This window comes from Pan troglodytes, chromosome 1, assembly GCF_028858775.2.
Source record: "Pan troglodytes isolate AG18354 chromosome 1, NHGRI_mPanTro3-v2.0_pri, whole genome shotgun sequence".
Classification (NCBI taxonomy): Eukaryota; Metazoa; Chordata; class Mammalia; order Primates; family Hominidae; genus Pan; species Pan troglodytes.
The window spans coordinates 93,208,440-93,224,777 of record NC_072398.2 but is presented as its reverse complement, the minus strand read 5'-3'; the positions used below and the strand labels follow the sequence as shown (position 1 = coordinate 93,224,777).

The window sequence follows — 16,338 nt, the reverse complement described above, 5'->3', positions numbered from 1 at the left end:
CGCAGTCCCCACCCACCCCGTCCCGCCGCTCGCCGATCCACCGCTCCGCCCGATTTTGGCGCCCAGAAAGCAGGCGGGGAGACAGGAGATGCACCGCGGGTGCCGGGGTTCGGGGAGCACCCGAGGACCGCGGCGAAAGGAGAGGGGTTTCCGAGCCCACCTTGCTCGCCAGCTCTCTGCTCCGGTCGATCCGCGCCCGCGTGAGGGATTCGATCCGAGACATAATCGGACGGGGGGACCAGGGAGGACGCGGCGCGGACCCCGGCGTCCTGTATTGTTGGGGGAAGGCGGGGGGAGGGGTTCGGCCCGCACGCGTTGGTCTCGGGGACAGGAAGTCTGACTCCCCTCGCCCGGCACCCAGCACCAGTTCCTCAAACCCGAGTCTCCTCCCCCGCCCAAGCTCAGGAAGGGGGGAGGCGGAGCGGAGGGAGGGCGGGGTGCCGGCGCGCAGGACGGGACGCCAGGGTTTGTGTGGGGGCAGCTCGGAGAGGTACGAGGGTCCTAGGACAGGTTTGAGGGGCCCCTCTGCCTATTTCCCCTCCAGCGCCTGGGGGCGCCCTCTAGCCCCAGAGACCCGCCTCTTAGCTCTTCTTTTCCTAAAACCCAGCCCCGCAGCCCTCGCCGGACCCAGGTTGGCCCTTTCCCCTCTCCCCTCCCCTTCTTCCCTTCTCCCCTCGCCCTCCCTTTTTCCCTCCCCTACTGCGTTACCTCAGTCTTTAAAGACCCGCAGGCAGGAGAATTCCATCCGCCCCCAGCTCTTAGAAAACCCAGGACCAGTTCCTTCCTGGCCTTCGGGGTCCCATCAAAGCAGGCCTGATTGGGGGCAGAGGTGGCCAGAGGGAGAGGAAATCAAAGGAGAACTAAACGCTGGGTCTTCAGTACACGGGAAGGGTAGGATTCACTCCCAGAGGTCGAAGAACAGAGAGGAGAGAATTCTCCCACATGCCCCACCCTTCTGGGGCCTTCCTGACCCCACTCTGCCCTCCTCCTAGCTCCGCCTCTGCCAGCTACTTTGGGGGACTAGGTTGGGATTCTCCACTTTTACCGAAGGCCTTCCATGTGTCTAACTCCAGTTCTCTCTGTTGCAAGTTAAGCCGGAAGTGTAAGACCAGAAACCAGCCTGCCCTAGTCAAAGAAAGTTAGGGCCCAACCAGCCTCTCCCCAAGAAGCGGGGTAAGGTGGGGCATTCATCTCTCTGGACCCTTTTCCCCAGCCTGAGCCAGCCTTTGGGTGAGTTTCCTGCTATTGGGAAAATTCCTCCTCCAGTCTAACTATGATCACTTACAGTGAAGTTCATTTCTGCCTCTCAGGGTCTCCCATTTCTCTGGAGAAACCAGAAGCACAGAGAGGCCTGGGACAGAGCCTTCGGTTAGCAGGGTCCTGCCTGATTCTGGCCCCAAAGGGCATGGGAGAAGAAGGGAGGGAGGGGAGACCCAACCCAGATCCAGCAGTTCTCTGCCCTGGCTCAGCAGTGGGGCCAGGCTGCAGGTTTCAAGCCCAACTCAGCACTCTTGTAGGTGCCAATTTTAGCCTCTGCCACTATTTTTGGGCTCCACTACCTCACCACTGGCTGAGCTGGTTGGGCTCCTCACCCCCAGCACTACCCCCACACTGCCCCTCCGGCTTCCCCTCCTTCCTAGCAACTCCTTCACCTCCTTCTTCACCCATTCCCCTGTTTAGAATCCTTAAATAGCAAAGACCAGGAAAAAGGGAGAGGAAATAAACCGTGCCCAGTTCAGGCTGGATGGACATTAGAAAGCAAGAAGGACTTCCCCAGGGCCACAGCTTGTTCTTCCTGGCTTGCATCTGCCAAGGATACCTACGGGGAGGGTGTAGGAACTCCCCCAAACCAAGAGGCCTGAGGCTCCTGGCCCCAGAACTCCAGACTCACCTCCCCTGAGGTGGGCAGCCAAGACTCAGGAATGTACTAAATTTAAAAACAGACAGCCAGAGGCTAGAATCTTGGCCTCAAGGTTCCACCCACTGGAGGCCCAGAGACAAGATCTGGGGTGGGACCTCAGCTTCTCTCCCAGGCCTGGGGCAGGAGGGTGCTGCAAGCTATGGATAGAATCTTAAAGGGCCACACTCCAGCCTGGGTACCCAGGAAACATAGAATTTGAACCCTGGGGTTTTTCAAGCGACCTCATGGTCCCTCAACTCAACTAAGAAGGTCTCTATGAAAGAAGAGGACCCGACCCTCCAACTCTTTTCTGTCTCCCACCCCAACCTTCAGTCTACTTTCCATCCCACCTGCTGTTACTCTACCCCTCACCCTATGCCCTCTTCTTCCCCTTAGGAGATGAATAACAAGGAAAGGGACTAGGGACAGGGAAAAGAAAAGTGTTCTGCCTTTAAAAACACCTGTGTTTAGTGAGCTTGGCCTGCAGCTTGACTCAGTTTCCGTTTTCTATATCCTCTTGAACAATGAACACTTTTCCCTTCTCCTTGGTGTCACCTGCCCCCCTTTTCCAAGACCCTTCTTCATTCCAGCGCCCCCTCTACTTCTATCCAGTGATATCTTCCAGATTTTCAGAAATAATTTTTTTAGATACACAGAAACAAACATTTCTACCAGGATCTAAAAATAGCCACCACCTTCTTTAGCCCATTTAACTTGACGAAATGTGTCCCTCCCATTTCAGGGGTAGGGAGGAGGTCCCAGGGAAGAACCTGGTTGCCAAAGTCTTGGCCAGTTGGAGAAGAGATGGGTCTCCCGAGGATACCCAAGCCCAAGCTCTACGCTGTCCCAAGGTGGTTTGTTTTTCTTCTTTCTTCTATTGGTCTGGACCTTGTATATTCTGGGAGGAGGTGATTAAGGCCAAATTGCCTTAAGTGGCCATCCAGCCAGAAGCTGAAAGAAGGGAAGGATGAGAGGGAATGAACTGTTGTGTTAGGGCTATTGAGAGAAACAGTGGCAATACACAGCCAAAGCCCTGAGTTTCTAATACGGCGCCACCTCTTATGAGCTGTGAGATCTTGGGCAAAGTAACTAACCTTTAAGTATTTGTCTGTAGACTTGAGATTGAAATACTTATCTTTGCCAGAATTGTTATAAGAATTAAATGAGTTGAAAGTGTTTCATCAAGTGTGCAATGCTACTCAAGTAGGAGGGACTAAGCTACTTCCTTCTCTCACTGCTTGACTGAGCTTCTCTCCAGCCCCACCCCCTGATGTTTACTGCTTATGGAGAAAGAGATTAAGTGAAGCAGGCCCACACATTCATGAAGGTGGAAGGAAGATGTAGCAGGAGATGGTGGAGAGGGAAACAGAGGAAGACAGGATGACAGACGTGGGGAGGAAAGGCTGAGCGAGGCAATGTCCTGACTCACTCTGGCGCTTCCCTCTTTCCCATCTGGGCTTCAGAGTCTCTGCCCTCATTCCCCTTCACCAGGTTGCTCAACCCTCCATCAGACTGTTAGGTCAAGGGTGGACAAACAGACCAACCGGGATCTGGATGGCCCCTGGGCAGTACTGACTTCCCCTACCATTCCCACGGCAAGAAAAGGGAGTGATTCCACTAGCAGACTCCCCTACCCTGCAGTGAGACAGCCTGTAGGAAGGTGAGACTCAGACCCCAAGGTTTCTGCTTTTGCTTTGTTCCTTCGAGATCTCCGTTCCCCCATGGGAGAGAAACCTCACTGTCCCACCTGCCCTCCCCTCCCATCAGCTTTCAGATTCTCCAGCTGCTCCTCTTCTGAGACTCACCCAGTCTCATGCCTCCATTAGCCTCAACTCCCGACCCATGGCCTGTGGTGAGAGGTGCTAACAACATGACCTGCTTTCATCTTGACCTTCCCAGCCCACCCAGAGAAAAGGGAATCTTGGCTAAAAAAAGGCTGGAAGAGGGGAGAACCCTGGCACTGTGGGTGGGGCTGGGAGGAGCCCAGGCAACCTTACTGGTGAGAATCTCATGGCTCTTCAAGGTGAATATGATGATGATTTCCCTGGGGTTTCTTTCAATACTCAGAAGCCGCCCCGAGTTGGAAAGCACATGCATACTTGGGGAGGCCAGGGGAGGAAAAGGGGGGCGGCTCACTCTGACAGTAAATGAAGAAAGTGGAAACAAATTCAAGGAGAAGGCAGAGCTCCCGGTTTCACCAGAGCCCAACGGTTGGTAATAAGGATGAGAACAATGTGCCTTCACTTCCTGGGATCAGAACAGCACATGGCCGCACATGTACGGGTATGCATGTGCTTCCATAATCATATACTTTCCCAGCTTCTACTCTGCCTGTGGTCTAATTTCAACTCCTTCAGCTGCTGTACCCACCCATAAAATTATGAGTGTAAAAGCACTTTGCAAACCCTGATACTCTATGAAGAAGTAAAAAGTAGTGCTGTAATTATTATCATTATTATGTCCAATGGTTGAGGTTTCTGCTGCCCACCTGTCAGCTATGTGAGGCCTAAAGAGAGGGAGGGCTAGGCCATTCCTCAGCTTCTGAGGTTCCTGGCCCTTTTCCCCTTCCATCTGTCCATAGCTGACTGCTAAGCTGGAGGCGTAGGGGAAAGCAGAGAAAAGGTGATTTACTGGGACACAGAGACACAGGCTGGAAGAGATAGCATGTGTTTCCTTAAAATTTGAAGCATTTGGCTGGGCACAGTGGCTCACACCTGTAATCCCTGCACTTTGGGAGGCCAAGGCAAGAGGATTGCCTGGGCCCAAGAGTTAGAGGCTGCAGTGAGCTATGATTGTGCCATTGTACTCCAGCCTGGGAGACAGAAACCCCCTCTCTTAAAAAAATAAAAAAATAAAAAATGGAACCATTGCTCTGAGTTTCTAATAGGGGGAGTGGTGGGAGGTGGCGATGGTGGGATGGGAGAAAGGGAACTGGAGAGGGCAGTGGGTCCCAAGCCTCCTGCTTCCCCAGCTGACTCCTACCTTGGCCTTTCTGGTCATGCCCGAGAGGAAGCTGAAGGTCTGTCGCAGGGAGGAGCCTACCCAGGTACCTGAATGTCCTTCCAGCTGGCTGCAGCTGCACAGAGAAAAAGAAGACATGAGGAGATGGAGGTAATGCTGGAAATGAAGAAAAAGATAACTTCCTGAGAGATGGTGGATGAAGGTGCCATGACCAGCAGAGCCAGAATGGGAAGGAAGAAAGAGGAAGGATTGGGAGAGAAAGATAAGCCCCCATCCTGACCTCCTAGGACTTCCTGGATGTGGGCATTTCAGTTTCCCAGGCCCCTCTATTTAGGAAGAAAACTCCAGGCTCCACCCAGATAAATACAGACTCCTCCTTCCTACCTAATCCAGGCTCAGGATGGGAGGCCCAGCCTCCTCATGCTGCTCCCCAACGGAAGTGGTATGGGGCAGAGGCTCTCCCGGGGGGCATTTTCTCCTCTCAGAACAAGAGCCCTGTGTACGACCCTCTCTGCTGTTTGGAGAAGGCCTCTGGGCCTAAAGCCAATAAGGACTGAATTTCCTGGGATTTCATCAGCCCCATCCCATGAGCTAATCCCAAACCCAGAGCCAGGAGGATGTGTCAGCTAGAGATTTTCAGGACCACAAAGCAGAGCCTGATATCTTAAAGGGACCATTACTTGCTTACACATCCACACTGTCTTAGAGGGCTGACCCACTCTAATCAGGCTTCAGCCATAGGAGCCAAATAAGCAGGTGCTGATTTTGCATGCTTATTTACATAGTTATTCAAATCTCCCAGCCTCCACCTCCAGACCTGAACTCTGCCTTCAGGCCCTGCCCTCTGCTGGGAGCTCCACAGCCCTTGCCCAGCTCTCCTTAGGGCCAATCCCCATTGGTCTATTATCTGAGCCATCCTAAGCTGATCCATGGTCCTTGGTCATTGTCCCTCACTAAGACTGTTCAACAGTCTATCTGCCCTTTCACCCTATACCACTGACAACAGCAAGCAACTCCCATGCTCTATTATTCAATGGACACCCTGTGCCCTGGATACTCCTTTTCTCCTAATTTCTCCCTCCATCTCATGCAGCTACCGGGAACCTGGTGAGCCCACCCAAACCAAAGAAGAGAGGGTGAATTCTATGCAGCTCAGGGAAGGATATTTGGAGGTCTTAGATTAGAAATGTTAAGGGGAGGAATGATTCAGGAAGCAGGGAACCCCCTGGGGCTACAAAACCATAGCCTAGACCCTATTGCTGTTCCCCTATAGAGGCTTTTGAAGGATTCTGAGTCCCCCACACTCACCGTTTCCTGAGGTCAATGGCAGAGGACTGGGATACATTCCCTGCCAACACAAAAGGAGATGAGAAGTGTCTAGCTAAAGCCAGACAAAGGCGCCCAGGGCTTCCTCCCCCACCCGCTTCACCTGGATCAGGTTCCCAAGCTGCAAGTGCATGTGACGCTATTCCTGAGGGCGGGCAGTGGGCAGCAGGGAGAGAGGGCGGGGTCTAAGCAGGGCAGAGCTGAAGAATTTAGGAGCCATCGGAACAGAGCACCGGGTTATGTGGAGACAGTGGCTGGGAGACTGATGTTTCAGAGGTTTCACCCAGAGCTCCCAATACTCCATCTTGAGGACAAGGTATATTGCAGGTAACTGTCTTGCATCTCTGGTGACAGGGGAGGCTGGAGAACCTCACTATGTCCTATGTCTGCTTTCAATGGTAGGAGTTTCAGAATTCCAAAGTCCAGAATTCAGATTGCTTATTTGAATAAAGCCATTCTGAGGCCAGGCATGGTGGCTCACGCCTGTAATCCCAGCACTTTGGGAGGCCAAGGCAGGCGAATCACTTGAGCTCAGGAGTTTGAGACCAGCCTGGCCAACATGGTGAAACCCTTTCTCTACTAAAAATACAAAAATTAGCCGGGTGTGGTGGCACGCTTCTGTAGTCCCAGCTACTCAGGATGCTGAGGTACTAGAATCACTTAAACCCGGAGGCAGAGGTTGCAGTGAGGTGAGATTGCGCCACTGCACTCCAGCCTGGGCAACACAGTGAGACTCGGTCTCAAAAAAAAAAAAAGAAAAAAAGAAAAAAAAATAATAAAGCCATTCTAGGAGTTCCAAGGGTATGTGGCTAAACATAATACAGGACATCTGGACCCTGAACAGCTAGCTATGAGGAGTGGCAACAAGATGTATAGGGGAAGGGGCCACCCCTGCTTTGCTCCCTACTTTTGCTCACCATCTGGATTCGAACGGTCCAAGAGACAGTTGATGCCACTCACGGGTACAGACTTGGAAAGCATACCAGTGGCCGAGTGGTCCAAAGGGCCAGCAGATGGATGACAGGAATCCTGATCCTGGAATCATGTCAAGAGTCCTCACACCAACGGCAGGCTTCATCTGTCCTCCCCTCATGCTCTTTACTTCCCCACAGCTTGGCCTCTCTTCAAATCCAGGCCTCCCACCCCTTTCCAAAACCCATATTGGGATATTGCACTTTAAATAGTTAGGAAGTTACTCTGCTGTTTTGCAGTCATTACTCTGTTGCAGTTCAAGCCCAGGCTTTCTTAGTATATAAAAGTATCTAAGAAGAGAGATTTACCCTGAATGGTTTTCAGAGATGGCAAACTCAACCTATAGAGGCCAGCCAGGTAATGAAAAAAACAGGCAGGCCTGGCGCGGTGGCTCACACCTGTAATCCCAGCACTTTGGGAGGCCGAGGCAGGTGGATCACAAGGTCAGGAGATTGAGACCATCCTGGCTAACACGGTGAAACCCCGTCTCTAATAAAAACACAAAAAATTAGCCCGGGTTGGTGGCACACGCCTGTAGTCCCAGCTACTTGGGAGGCTGAGGCAGGAGAATCGCTTGAACCTGGGAGGCGGAGGTTGCAGTGAGCCAAGATCACACCAATGCACTCCAGCCTGGGCAACAGAGTGAGACTCCGTCTCAAAAAAAAAAAAAAAAAAAAATATATATATATAGATATATAGATTTTTTTCACTAAGTAAGGGTAGAGAAATATTTTTTTGAAGACTTTTTTTTAGACAGCCTAAGTAAATAAATAGTTACATTATTTTTCATGGATAGATAAACTCAATATTGGAAATAGGTCAATTCATCCTACATTAATCTTTGTTTTGTTTTGAGATGGAGTCTCGCTCTTGTTGCCCAGGCTGGAGTGCAATGGTGCGATCTTGGCTTACTGCAACCTCTGCCTCCCGGGTTCAAGCTATTCTCCTGCCTCAGCCTCCCAAGTAGCTGGGATTGCAGGTGCCCACCACCATGCCTGGTTAATTTTGTATTTTTAGTAGAGATGGGGTTTCACCATGTTGTTCAGGCTGGTCTCAAATTCCTGACCTCAGGTGATTCACCCACCTTAGCTTCCCAAAGTGCTGGGATTACAGGCGTAAGCCACCACACCCGGCCCATCCTACATTAATCTTTGAATTGAGTATGATCTCAGTCAAAATCCAGCAGGAATTTTTGTTTTTTAGAAATTGATAAGGTGATTCTAAATGTCACACAGAAATGCAAAGGACCTAGAATCGCCTGCCACTGCACTCCAGCCTAGGCAACAGAGCAAACTGTCTCTAAAACATAAATAAAAAATAAAATAAAAATATTCCTAAAGAGAATAATAACGTTAGAAGACTTACACCACTAGATTTTAAAGACTTACAATAAGACTATGTTAATGAAGACAATGTGATATTGGCATAAAGATAGACAAATAGACCAGGGGAATGGAAAAGAGGGCCCATATGAGTGCACTTACTTGATTGTCAACAAAGGCACCATGGCAATTTGATAGAGAAAGTAAGTTTTAAAAATAAGTGATACTGGCTGGGCACGGTGGCTCACACCTGTAATCCCAGCACTTTAGGAGGCCCAGGCGGCTGGATCACGAGGTCAGGAGATCGAGACCATCCTGGCTAACACAGTGAAACCCCGTCTCTACTAAAAATGCAAAAAAATTAGCCGGGCGTGGCAGCATGCGCCTGTTGTCCCAGCTGCTGGGGAGGCTGAGGCAGGAGAATGGCGTAAACCCAGGAGGCAGAGCTTGCAGTGAGCCAAGATTGCACCACTGCACTCCAGCCTGGGCAACAGAGCAAGACTCCGTCTCAAAAAAAAAAGTGATACTGGAGCAACTCGGTATTCATATGGGAAAATAAAAACAAAAAAAACAAAAAATCTTGGCCAGACACAGTGGCTCACACCTGTAATCCCAGCACTTTGGGAGGCCAAGGTGGGTGGATCACTTGGTACCAGGAGTTTGAGACCAGCCTAGGCAACATAGGGAGACCCTATCTCTACAAAAATACAAAAATTTGGCCAGTCGTGGTGGTGCGTATCTGTAGTCCCAGCTACTCAGTTGGCTGAGGAGTGAGGATTACTTGAGCCCGAGAGGTGGAGGTTGCAGTGAGTCATGATCGCTCCACTGCACTCCAGCCTGGGTGACAAGACTGAAAGAAAAATGAAAGGAACATCTAAAGTTTTAAAAGTGTAAGCACCCTACTGGCCAAACAAAATGAATATTGGAGCTAGACTTGGCTCATGGACTGTCAGTCTGCAACCCCTTGTCTAGCTTAATGAGTCTCAAGCTTTTGGTTTGTGGACATTAGTATAGTACTTATTCACGCTGGCTACCGCAGGAAGAAAGTAAAGCAAAACCCCCAAACATATAGACGAAGAGTATATTAAGGAGAGCACGTAAGGATTAGGTGAAGAGAGCTGAGGCATTAGAGAAGGAAGGCATAAGAGGGAAGAAAACACTACGGAAAAGGGGGAAGGAAGAAAACATAATACCAAGAAGTGGGGAAGAGAAAAGTGGAAGAGAGGGAAAGTTACAAAGGAATGAAGGAGAGAAAAGGAAAAAACATTTATTGAGCTCATCTTATGTGCCAGCCTCTGTGCTGAATACTTTGACACCTTTTGTTCATTTAATAATCACAATTTTAAAAGACAATTTATTATTCTGATTTTCAGAAAGATAAAATAAATTGCTCAGCGGGTAAATAAATGAAGGATCTAGCAGTCAGTTCGACTCCGAAATCCTGTTCTTTCTACTGTAGTACATTGAAATGGGGATCAGGGGAGACATGCAAAGATGCTGATGGAGAAAAGCGGTTGATGGGATCACTTGAGGTCAGGAGTTTGAGACCAGCATGGTCAACACGGTGAAACTCTGTGTCTACTAAAAATAGAAAAATTAGCCAGGCATGGTGGCAGGCCCTTGTAATGCCAGCTACTCAGGAGGCTGAGGCAGGAGAATTGTTTGTATCCGGGAGGCGGAGTTTGCAGTGAGCTGAGATCGTGCCACTGCACTCCAGCCTAGGCAACAAACCAAGACTCCATCTCAAAAAATAAAAATAAAAAAAGCAGGTGATGGGATGACATGTAGTTTTTGTTTTGCTTTGTTTTGTTTTGTTTTGTTTTTTGCTGCTTCCCTGATAGGCTATATACTGCTCCCTTCAGCCTCTCCCCCAAACCACAGGCGCCCAAACAATGAGGCCAGGGTTGGAACCCCTGGCCAGCTAGACGATGAGCTGAAGGGGAGGCAACCTTTAGCCAGCAGACTTGAGACATCTCAGTGTACTCAGGGTCTGCTGGCTAGCAGGCCCAGTGGGGTCTCCAAAGCCCTTCTGTATCCTTAATGGTCCTTAAACCCTGGTTGAAGATCCCCCCAGTTGTGTTTACTTAAGCCAGAAGGCTGGGCAATCTCTATATCCTTTCTCCATCGATCATCCTATGATTATTTTGTTAGAGAATTATTATTGTTCAGGGTACCAGATCTTAGTTTCATTCCACAGATAATAAGTTCGGCTCCAGGCTGGGCATGGTGGCTCACACCTGTAATCCCAGCACTTTGAGAGGCCAAGGTGAGTGGATCACTTGAGGCCAGGAGCTTGAGACCAGCCTGGCCAACATGGTGAAAACCCATCTCTACTAAAAATACAAAACTTTGCAGGGTGTGGTGTTGCGGGAAGTCAGGGACCCCAAACGGAGGGACCGGCTGAAGCCATGGCAGAAGAACGTGGATTGTGAAGACTTTATGGACATTTATTAGTTCCCCAAATTAATACTTTTATAATTTCCTATACCTGTCTTTACTGCAATCTTGGAACATAAAATTGTGAAGATTTCATGGACACTTACCACTTCCCCAATCAATACCCTTGTGATTTCCTATGCCTGTCTTTACTTTACTTTCTTAATCCTGTCAGCTGAGGAGGATGTATGTCGCCTCAGGACTCTGTGATAATTGCGTTAACTGCACAAATTGTACAGCATGTGTGTTTGAACAATATGAAATGTGGGCACCTTGAAAAAAGAACAGGATAACAGCAATTGTTCAGGGAATAAGAGAGATAACCTTAAACTCTGACCACCGGTGAGCCGGGTGGAACAGAGCCATATTTCTCTTCTTTCAAAAGCAAATGGGAGAAATATCGCTGAATTCTTTTTCTCAGCAAGGAACATCCCTGAGAAAGAGAATGCACCCCTGAGGGTGGGTCTATAAATGGCCCCCTTGGGTGTGGCCGTCTTCTATGGTCCAGACTGTAGGGATGAAATAAACCCTAGTCTCCCATAGTGCTCCCAGGCTTATTAGGAAGAGAAAATTCCCGCCTAATAAATTTTGGTCAGACAGGTTGCTCTCAAAACCCTGTCTCCTGATAAGATGTTACCATAACAATGGTGCCCGAAACTTCATTAGCAATTTTAATTTCGCCCTGGTCCTCTGGTCCTGTGATCTCGCCCTGCCTCCATTTGCCTTGTGATATTCTATTACCTTGTGAAGTACGTGATCTTTGTGACCCACACCCTATTCGTACACTCCCTCCCCTTTTGAAAGTCCCTAATAAAACCTTGCTGGTTTTGCGGCTTGTGGGGCATCAAGGAACCTACTGACATGTGATGTCTCCCCCGGATGCCCAGCTTTAAAATTTCTCTCTTTTGTACTCTGTCCCTTTATTTCTCAAACTGGCCGACGCTTAGGGAAAATAGAAAAGAACCCACATGACTATCGGGGCAGGTTCCCCAATAGTGTGGTGGCAGGCGCCTGTAATCCAAGCTGCTTGGGAGGCTGAGGCAGGAAAATAACTTGATCCCAGGAGGCAGAGGTTGCAGTGAGCCAAGATCGCGCCACTGCACTCCAGCCTGGGCAACAGAGGGAGACCCTGTCTCAAAATACATAAGTAAATAAATAAATAAATAAGTTCAGCAAATTGGGGAAATGTGGGGTCCACAGAAAGAAGTGGTTATAATTACTAGGGGAACAGGGCCCTTTTACTGAGAGAGGAACACATACACCCTCATCAACACAGAGGCACCGACACAGAAAGGAAGAAACAGAGTCTTGGAGAAAGAGACAGAGGCAGGGTACCCGGAGTCAGGGACAGAGCACACAGACCCAGGGGAGCAGACAGAGGTGCATAGACGATAGATTCCCATTCGCTCAGATGGAGCCAGAGCAATGCCCGGGCACAGAGAGACCCAGCAGCTGGCAGAACAGAGGAGACGTAGGATAGAATGGTGGCTAGACAGGCGAGGGGCAGGAGAGGAGGAGCAAGGCAGGGGCCTTCATGGGGATCTCTCTGTCCGTACCAGCCGGGAGGCGTAGCCACCCTGGTGCTGCAGTCCCAGAAAGGTGTCCTGTCCTTCTCGGATCTGCAGGAAGAGGGCCTCCTTGGGGCCTGGGCATCCCGATGCTTGCAGTCTCCTCCTGAAACACACATCGCCACCACTACCGTCTGTATCCAGTGGCCAGTGACGGGCACCAGGGAGGAACACTGCCTCGCCTCAGCCCAGCCCTGTTGCTTGCCCCCAGCCCAGCCCTTCCTGTTGGCATAAGCACAGCCCAGACCCAAACTGGTCCCACTTTGGGGCTCTGCTTTGCCAGGGCTGCAGAGTTGGCTGTGGGCAAGAGTGGCCCCTGCTGGTCAAAGGGCAGTACTGCCTCCAGAAGAAAGCCAGGGTTCAGGGGAAGGCGAACAGCAAGAGCAAGCTGAATTCTCCCTCCTTACCTGGTTGCTGATGCCAACCTTTGCCCCTGCTCAGCCAAATAGTGCACTCAGGACTCCCTTCCCTCTCTAACCAAGGGGCAGAATTAATGCCTGACTGTGAAAGGTGGGTGACACTTGAAAGACCCTGAGATACAGTTGGTGCTACATAAGGGGGGCCCAGGCATTTGGGCATCTCTGCTTTCAGCCAGCTACCCTTAGGAAGGTGCCATGAGCCCTGCAGGCATTGCTTCTCATCTGAGTTCCCACCCAAGCCAGTTCAGGGACAAGGCCCAGGGTCCTCTCCCCTCACTGAAACCAGCCAGCCCTGCCCGGGAGCTAGGGAAGGTTGGTTCACTCACCAGAGCTAAAGGAACTTGTTCAAGGGGACCATTGTCAAAGCAGAGAGACAGTGCCCTTCCATGGCCAGCAGCCCCTACAATGTTCACGCACACTGAACTCTTCATGCTGACCCCCAGACCTTCTCTTTCTGACTTCCTCTGACTTTGGGGAAGTGGTCAGGGGTTTTCCAAGGGAGGGGGAAGAGATGATCTCTCTGCTCCAGTCCACCAAGCCTATGCAGAAGTCTGAGCAAGAACAACTGATCTCATGTGGCAATGCGGGACCATGAGTTAATCCAAGACATCCTGGATTGTCCTCAGCCTGCAACCAAAAGCCTGGCAAAGGCCTGGCAATGGGGCAGGCCAAATGTCCCAACCCTGAGACCACCTCTCTCAAGAAATCTCTGAAAGTTCTTTGGGCCTCGGTTTCCTTATCTGTAAAATGAGGAGATTGTGCCATATGCTCTCTGAGTTCCTTTGTGGTTCTATGACACCATTACGTGGTTCTATGAAACCCACCGTGGGAGGCGGAAGCAAGAAGATCCAGTGTCCTGATACTCCCCCTGACTCCACACCTCCCTCCCACTCCCACCCTCAGTCTGCCCTGAGAGAAGGAGATAAGAGCCACTGTGGAGAGGCATATTTTGGAAGGCAGCATCCATCCTCCCCCAAAGGCCCACAAATGGGATTGAGCTCTGGTTCTCCAGGGAAAGGACTGAGGGCCCAGGTCTCCTTGATTCTTGTTGTTCTTCGGATGGTTGTCTCTTGAGGGAGATGACTAGAGAGTTATCTAGTTCCTTCCCACTTTCCCATTTTCTCCAAGGTCTAGGCCTGGAAGGAAGGAGGTACAGGAGGTCCCCTGGGGGCTTACGTATTCAGTGGGCCCTCGAGCTCCCTGCCAGGCCCCCAACTATGTCTTCTGAAGACGTCATTGTTGCGGCCGTGGGCCCGGAAAGCCCCCGACCTTTGGAGGGGTACAGCATGCGAGCCATTCCCCTCCTTTATTTCCCCCATCTCTTCTTCCTCCAGTTGTTCTCTGGATTCAATTGCAGAAAGGCAGAGGCCAGTGTGGCCTCACGGGCACCTTGTCTCCACCTGCTCAGAACACGTCTGGGACGGCTCTGTTCATGGGAGACACACACAGACCAGTCTGCGTCAGCAAGAAATAAGAGTGAGCAGGGTTCTAGAACTCTGAAACCTCGGAACTAGAAGTGTGTCACAGTCAGCTGGACTTAGGAGTGCCTAGCTACCCCTCACTTTACTGTGACACATAACTGGATAATGTGTGGCTCAGGGTCACATTGTGAATTAGCTGCAGACTCAAGGCTAGAACTTAGGTTTTCTGGATCCCAGTTCAGTGTCCTTTCTAGTACATAAAGAGATCCTCATTGTCTCCTTCTTATTCCATTTACTGAGGATTTATATAGCAGAAAGCCAAGCAAAGAGAAATAGATATTGTTCCTATTCTCAAGGAATCAGAGTCTAGTGAGTGGGTGAGTGTGTGTGTGTGTGTGCACAAGCAAAAGAACAAATCACAGATGACTCCATAACTGGCTCACATATGCCAAATGCCACAAGAGAAGTTTCAACAAAAGGCTTTGGGCTGTTAAAGGAGTGAGGGCACATGACCAGTTGGGAGACTCAAAAAAGGCCAGGTGCGGTGGCTCAACCAGCACTTTGGGAGGCTGAGGTGGGTGGATTGCTTGAGCCCAGCTGTTCTAGACCAGCCTGGGCAACATAGCGAGACACTATCTCCACAAAAAAAACAAAATGTTAGCCGGGCGTGGTGGCACGTGCTTATAGTCCCAGCTACTTGGGAGGCTGAGGTGGGAGGATCACTTGAGCCCAGGAGTTCAAGGCTGCAGTGAGCTATGATCATGCCACTGCACTCCAGCCTGGGTGACAGAGTAAGACGCTGTTTGCTTTTGTTTTGTTTTGTTTTTTGAGACAGAGTTTCGCTCCTGTTGCCCAAGCTGGAGTGCAATGGTGCGATCTCGGCTCACTGCAACCTCTGCCTCCTGGGTTCAAGCGATTCTCCTGCCTCAGCCTCCTGAGTAGCTGGGATTACAGGCACACCCCACCATGCCTGGATAATTTGTATTTTTAGAAGAAATGGGGTTTCACCATGTTAGCCAGGCTGGTCTCAAACACCCAACCTCAGGTGATCCATCCGCCTCAGCCTCCCAAAGTGCTGGGATTACAAGCGTGAGCCACCGTGCTCGGCCTTGTTTTTTTTGTTTGGTTGTTTTTTTGTTTTTTTTTTGAGACAGAGTCTTGCTCTGTCGCCCAGGCCATAGTGCAGTGGCGCAATCTCAGCTCACTGCAAGCTCCGCCTCCCGGGTTCATGCCATTCTGCCATTCTCTTGCCTCAGCCTCCCGAGTAGCTAGGCCTACAGGTGCCTGCCACCATGGCCAGCTAATTTTTTGTATTTTTAGTAGAGAGGGGGTTTCACCGTGTTAGCCAGGATGGTCTCGATCTCTTGACCTCATGATCTGCCCGCCTTGGCCTCCCAAAGTGCTGGGATTACAGGCATGAGCCACTGCGCTGGGCCTGTTTTTGTTTTTAAAGGGGAGGAGGAAACAGAAATAAGCAGATGGCCTTTGAGATGTGCTTGGAAGGGTAAAGTGGTTAGGATTTGGCCAGGGTAGAGGGAGAGGATTTTAGGCAGATAAAGTAGCAGGGGGAGGCCGGGTACGGTGGCTCACTCCGGTAATCCCAACACTTTGGGAGGCTGAGGTGGGCGGATCACGAGGTCAGGCGTTCAAGATCATCCTGGCTAACACGGTGAAACCCCGTCTCTATTAAAAATACAAAAAAATTAGCTGGGTGTGGTGGCGGGTGCCTGTAGTCCCAGCTACTCGGGAGACTGAGGCAGGAGAATGGCATGAACCCGGGAGGCGGAGCTTGCAGTGAGCTGAGGTCGGACTCCAGCCTGGGCGATAGAGCGAGACTTTGTCTCAAAAAAAAAAAGAAAAAAAATTAGCCGGGCGTGGTAGCGGGCGCCTATAATCCCAACTACTTGGGAGGCTGAGGCAGGAGAATCACTTGAACCTGGGAGGCGGAGGTCGCAGTGAGCCAAGATTGTGCCATTGCACTCCAGCCTGCATGACAACAGCAAGATTCCATCT

The 16,338-nt window shown here is 50.5% G+C and overlaps 1 protein-coding gene and 1 long non-coding RNA gene across 35 annotated transcripts in view; one reads left to right on the top strand and one right to left on the bottom strand.

Moving 5' to 3' along the window:
* Window positions 1-14,416, bottom strand: part of ARHGEF2 (Rho/Rac guanine nucleotide exchange factor 2) — a 45,793-nt gene extending 31,377 nt beyond the window's left edge. For 8 of the 34 annotated variants that reach the window (XM_009434038.5, XM_009434049.5, XM_009434043.5 and 5 more), the window contains exon 1: window positions 161-906. In XM_009434038.5, coding sequence (XP_009432313.1) covers window positions 161-223 — 63 coding nt within the window. In that variant the 5' untranslated portion in view covers window positions 224-906. Of the gene's footprint in view, window positions 1-16; window positions 1,485-2,670; window positions 2,694-4,882; window positions 4,977-6,169; window positions 6,210-7,104; window positions 7,223-12,473; window positions 12,592-13,230; window positions 13,357-14,080 lie in introns of those variants that run through there. The other 26 variants (XM_009434086.5, XM_063812440.1, XM_063812429.1 and 23 more) reach the window with 18 other exon arrangements.
* Window positions 1,038-4,764, top strand: LOC134810214 (uncharacterized). Its single transcript, XR_010157760.1, has 4 exons — window positions 1,038-1,230; window positions 2,643-2,751; window positions 3,392-3,560; window positions 3,668-4,764. It is a non-coding gene; the product is annotated as an uncharacterized LOC134810214 (long non-coding RNA).
* Window positions 14,417-16,338: the final 1,922 nt, after the last annotated feature.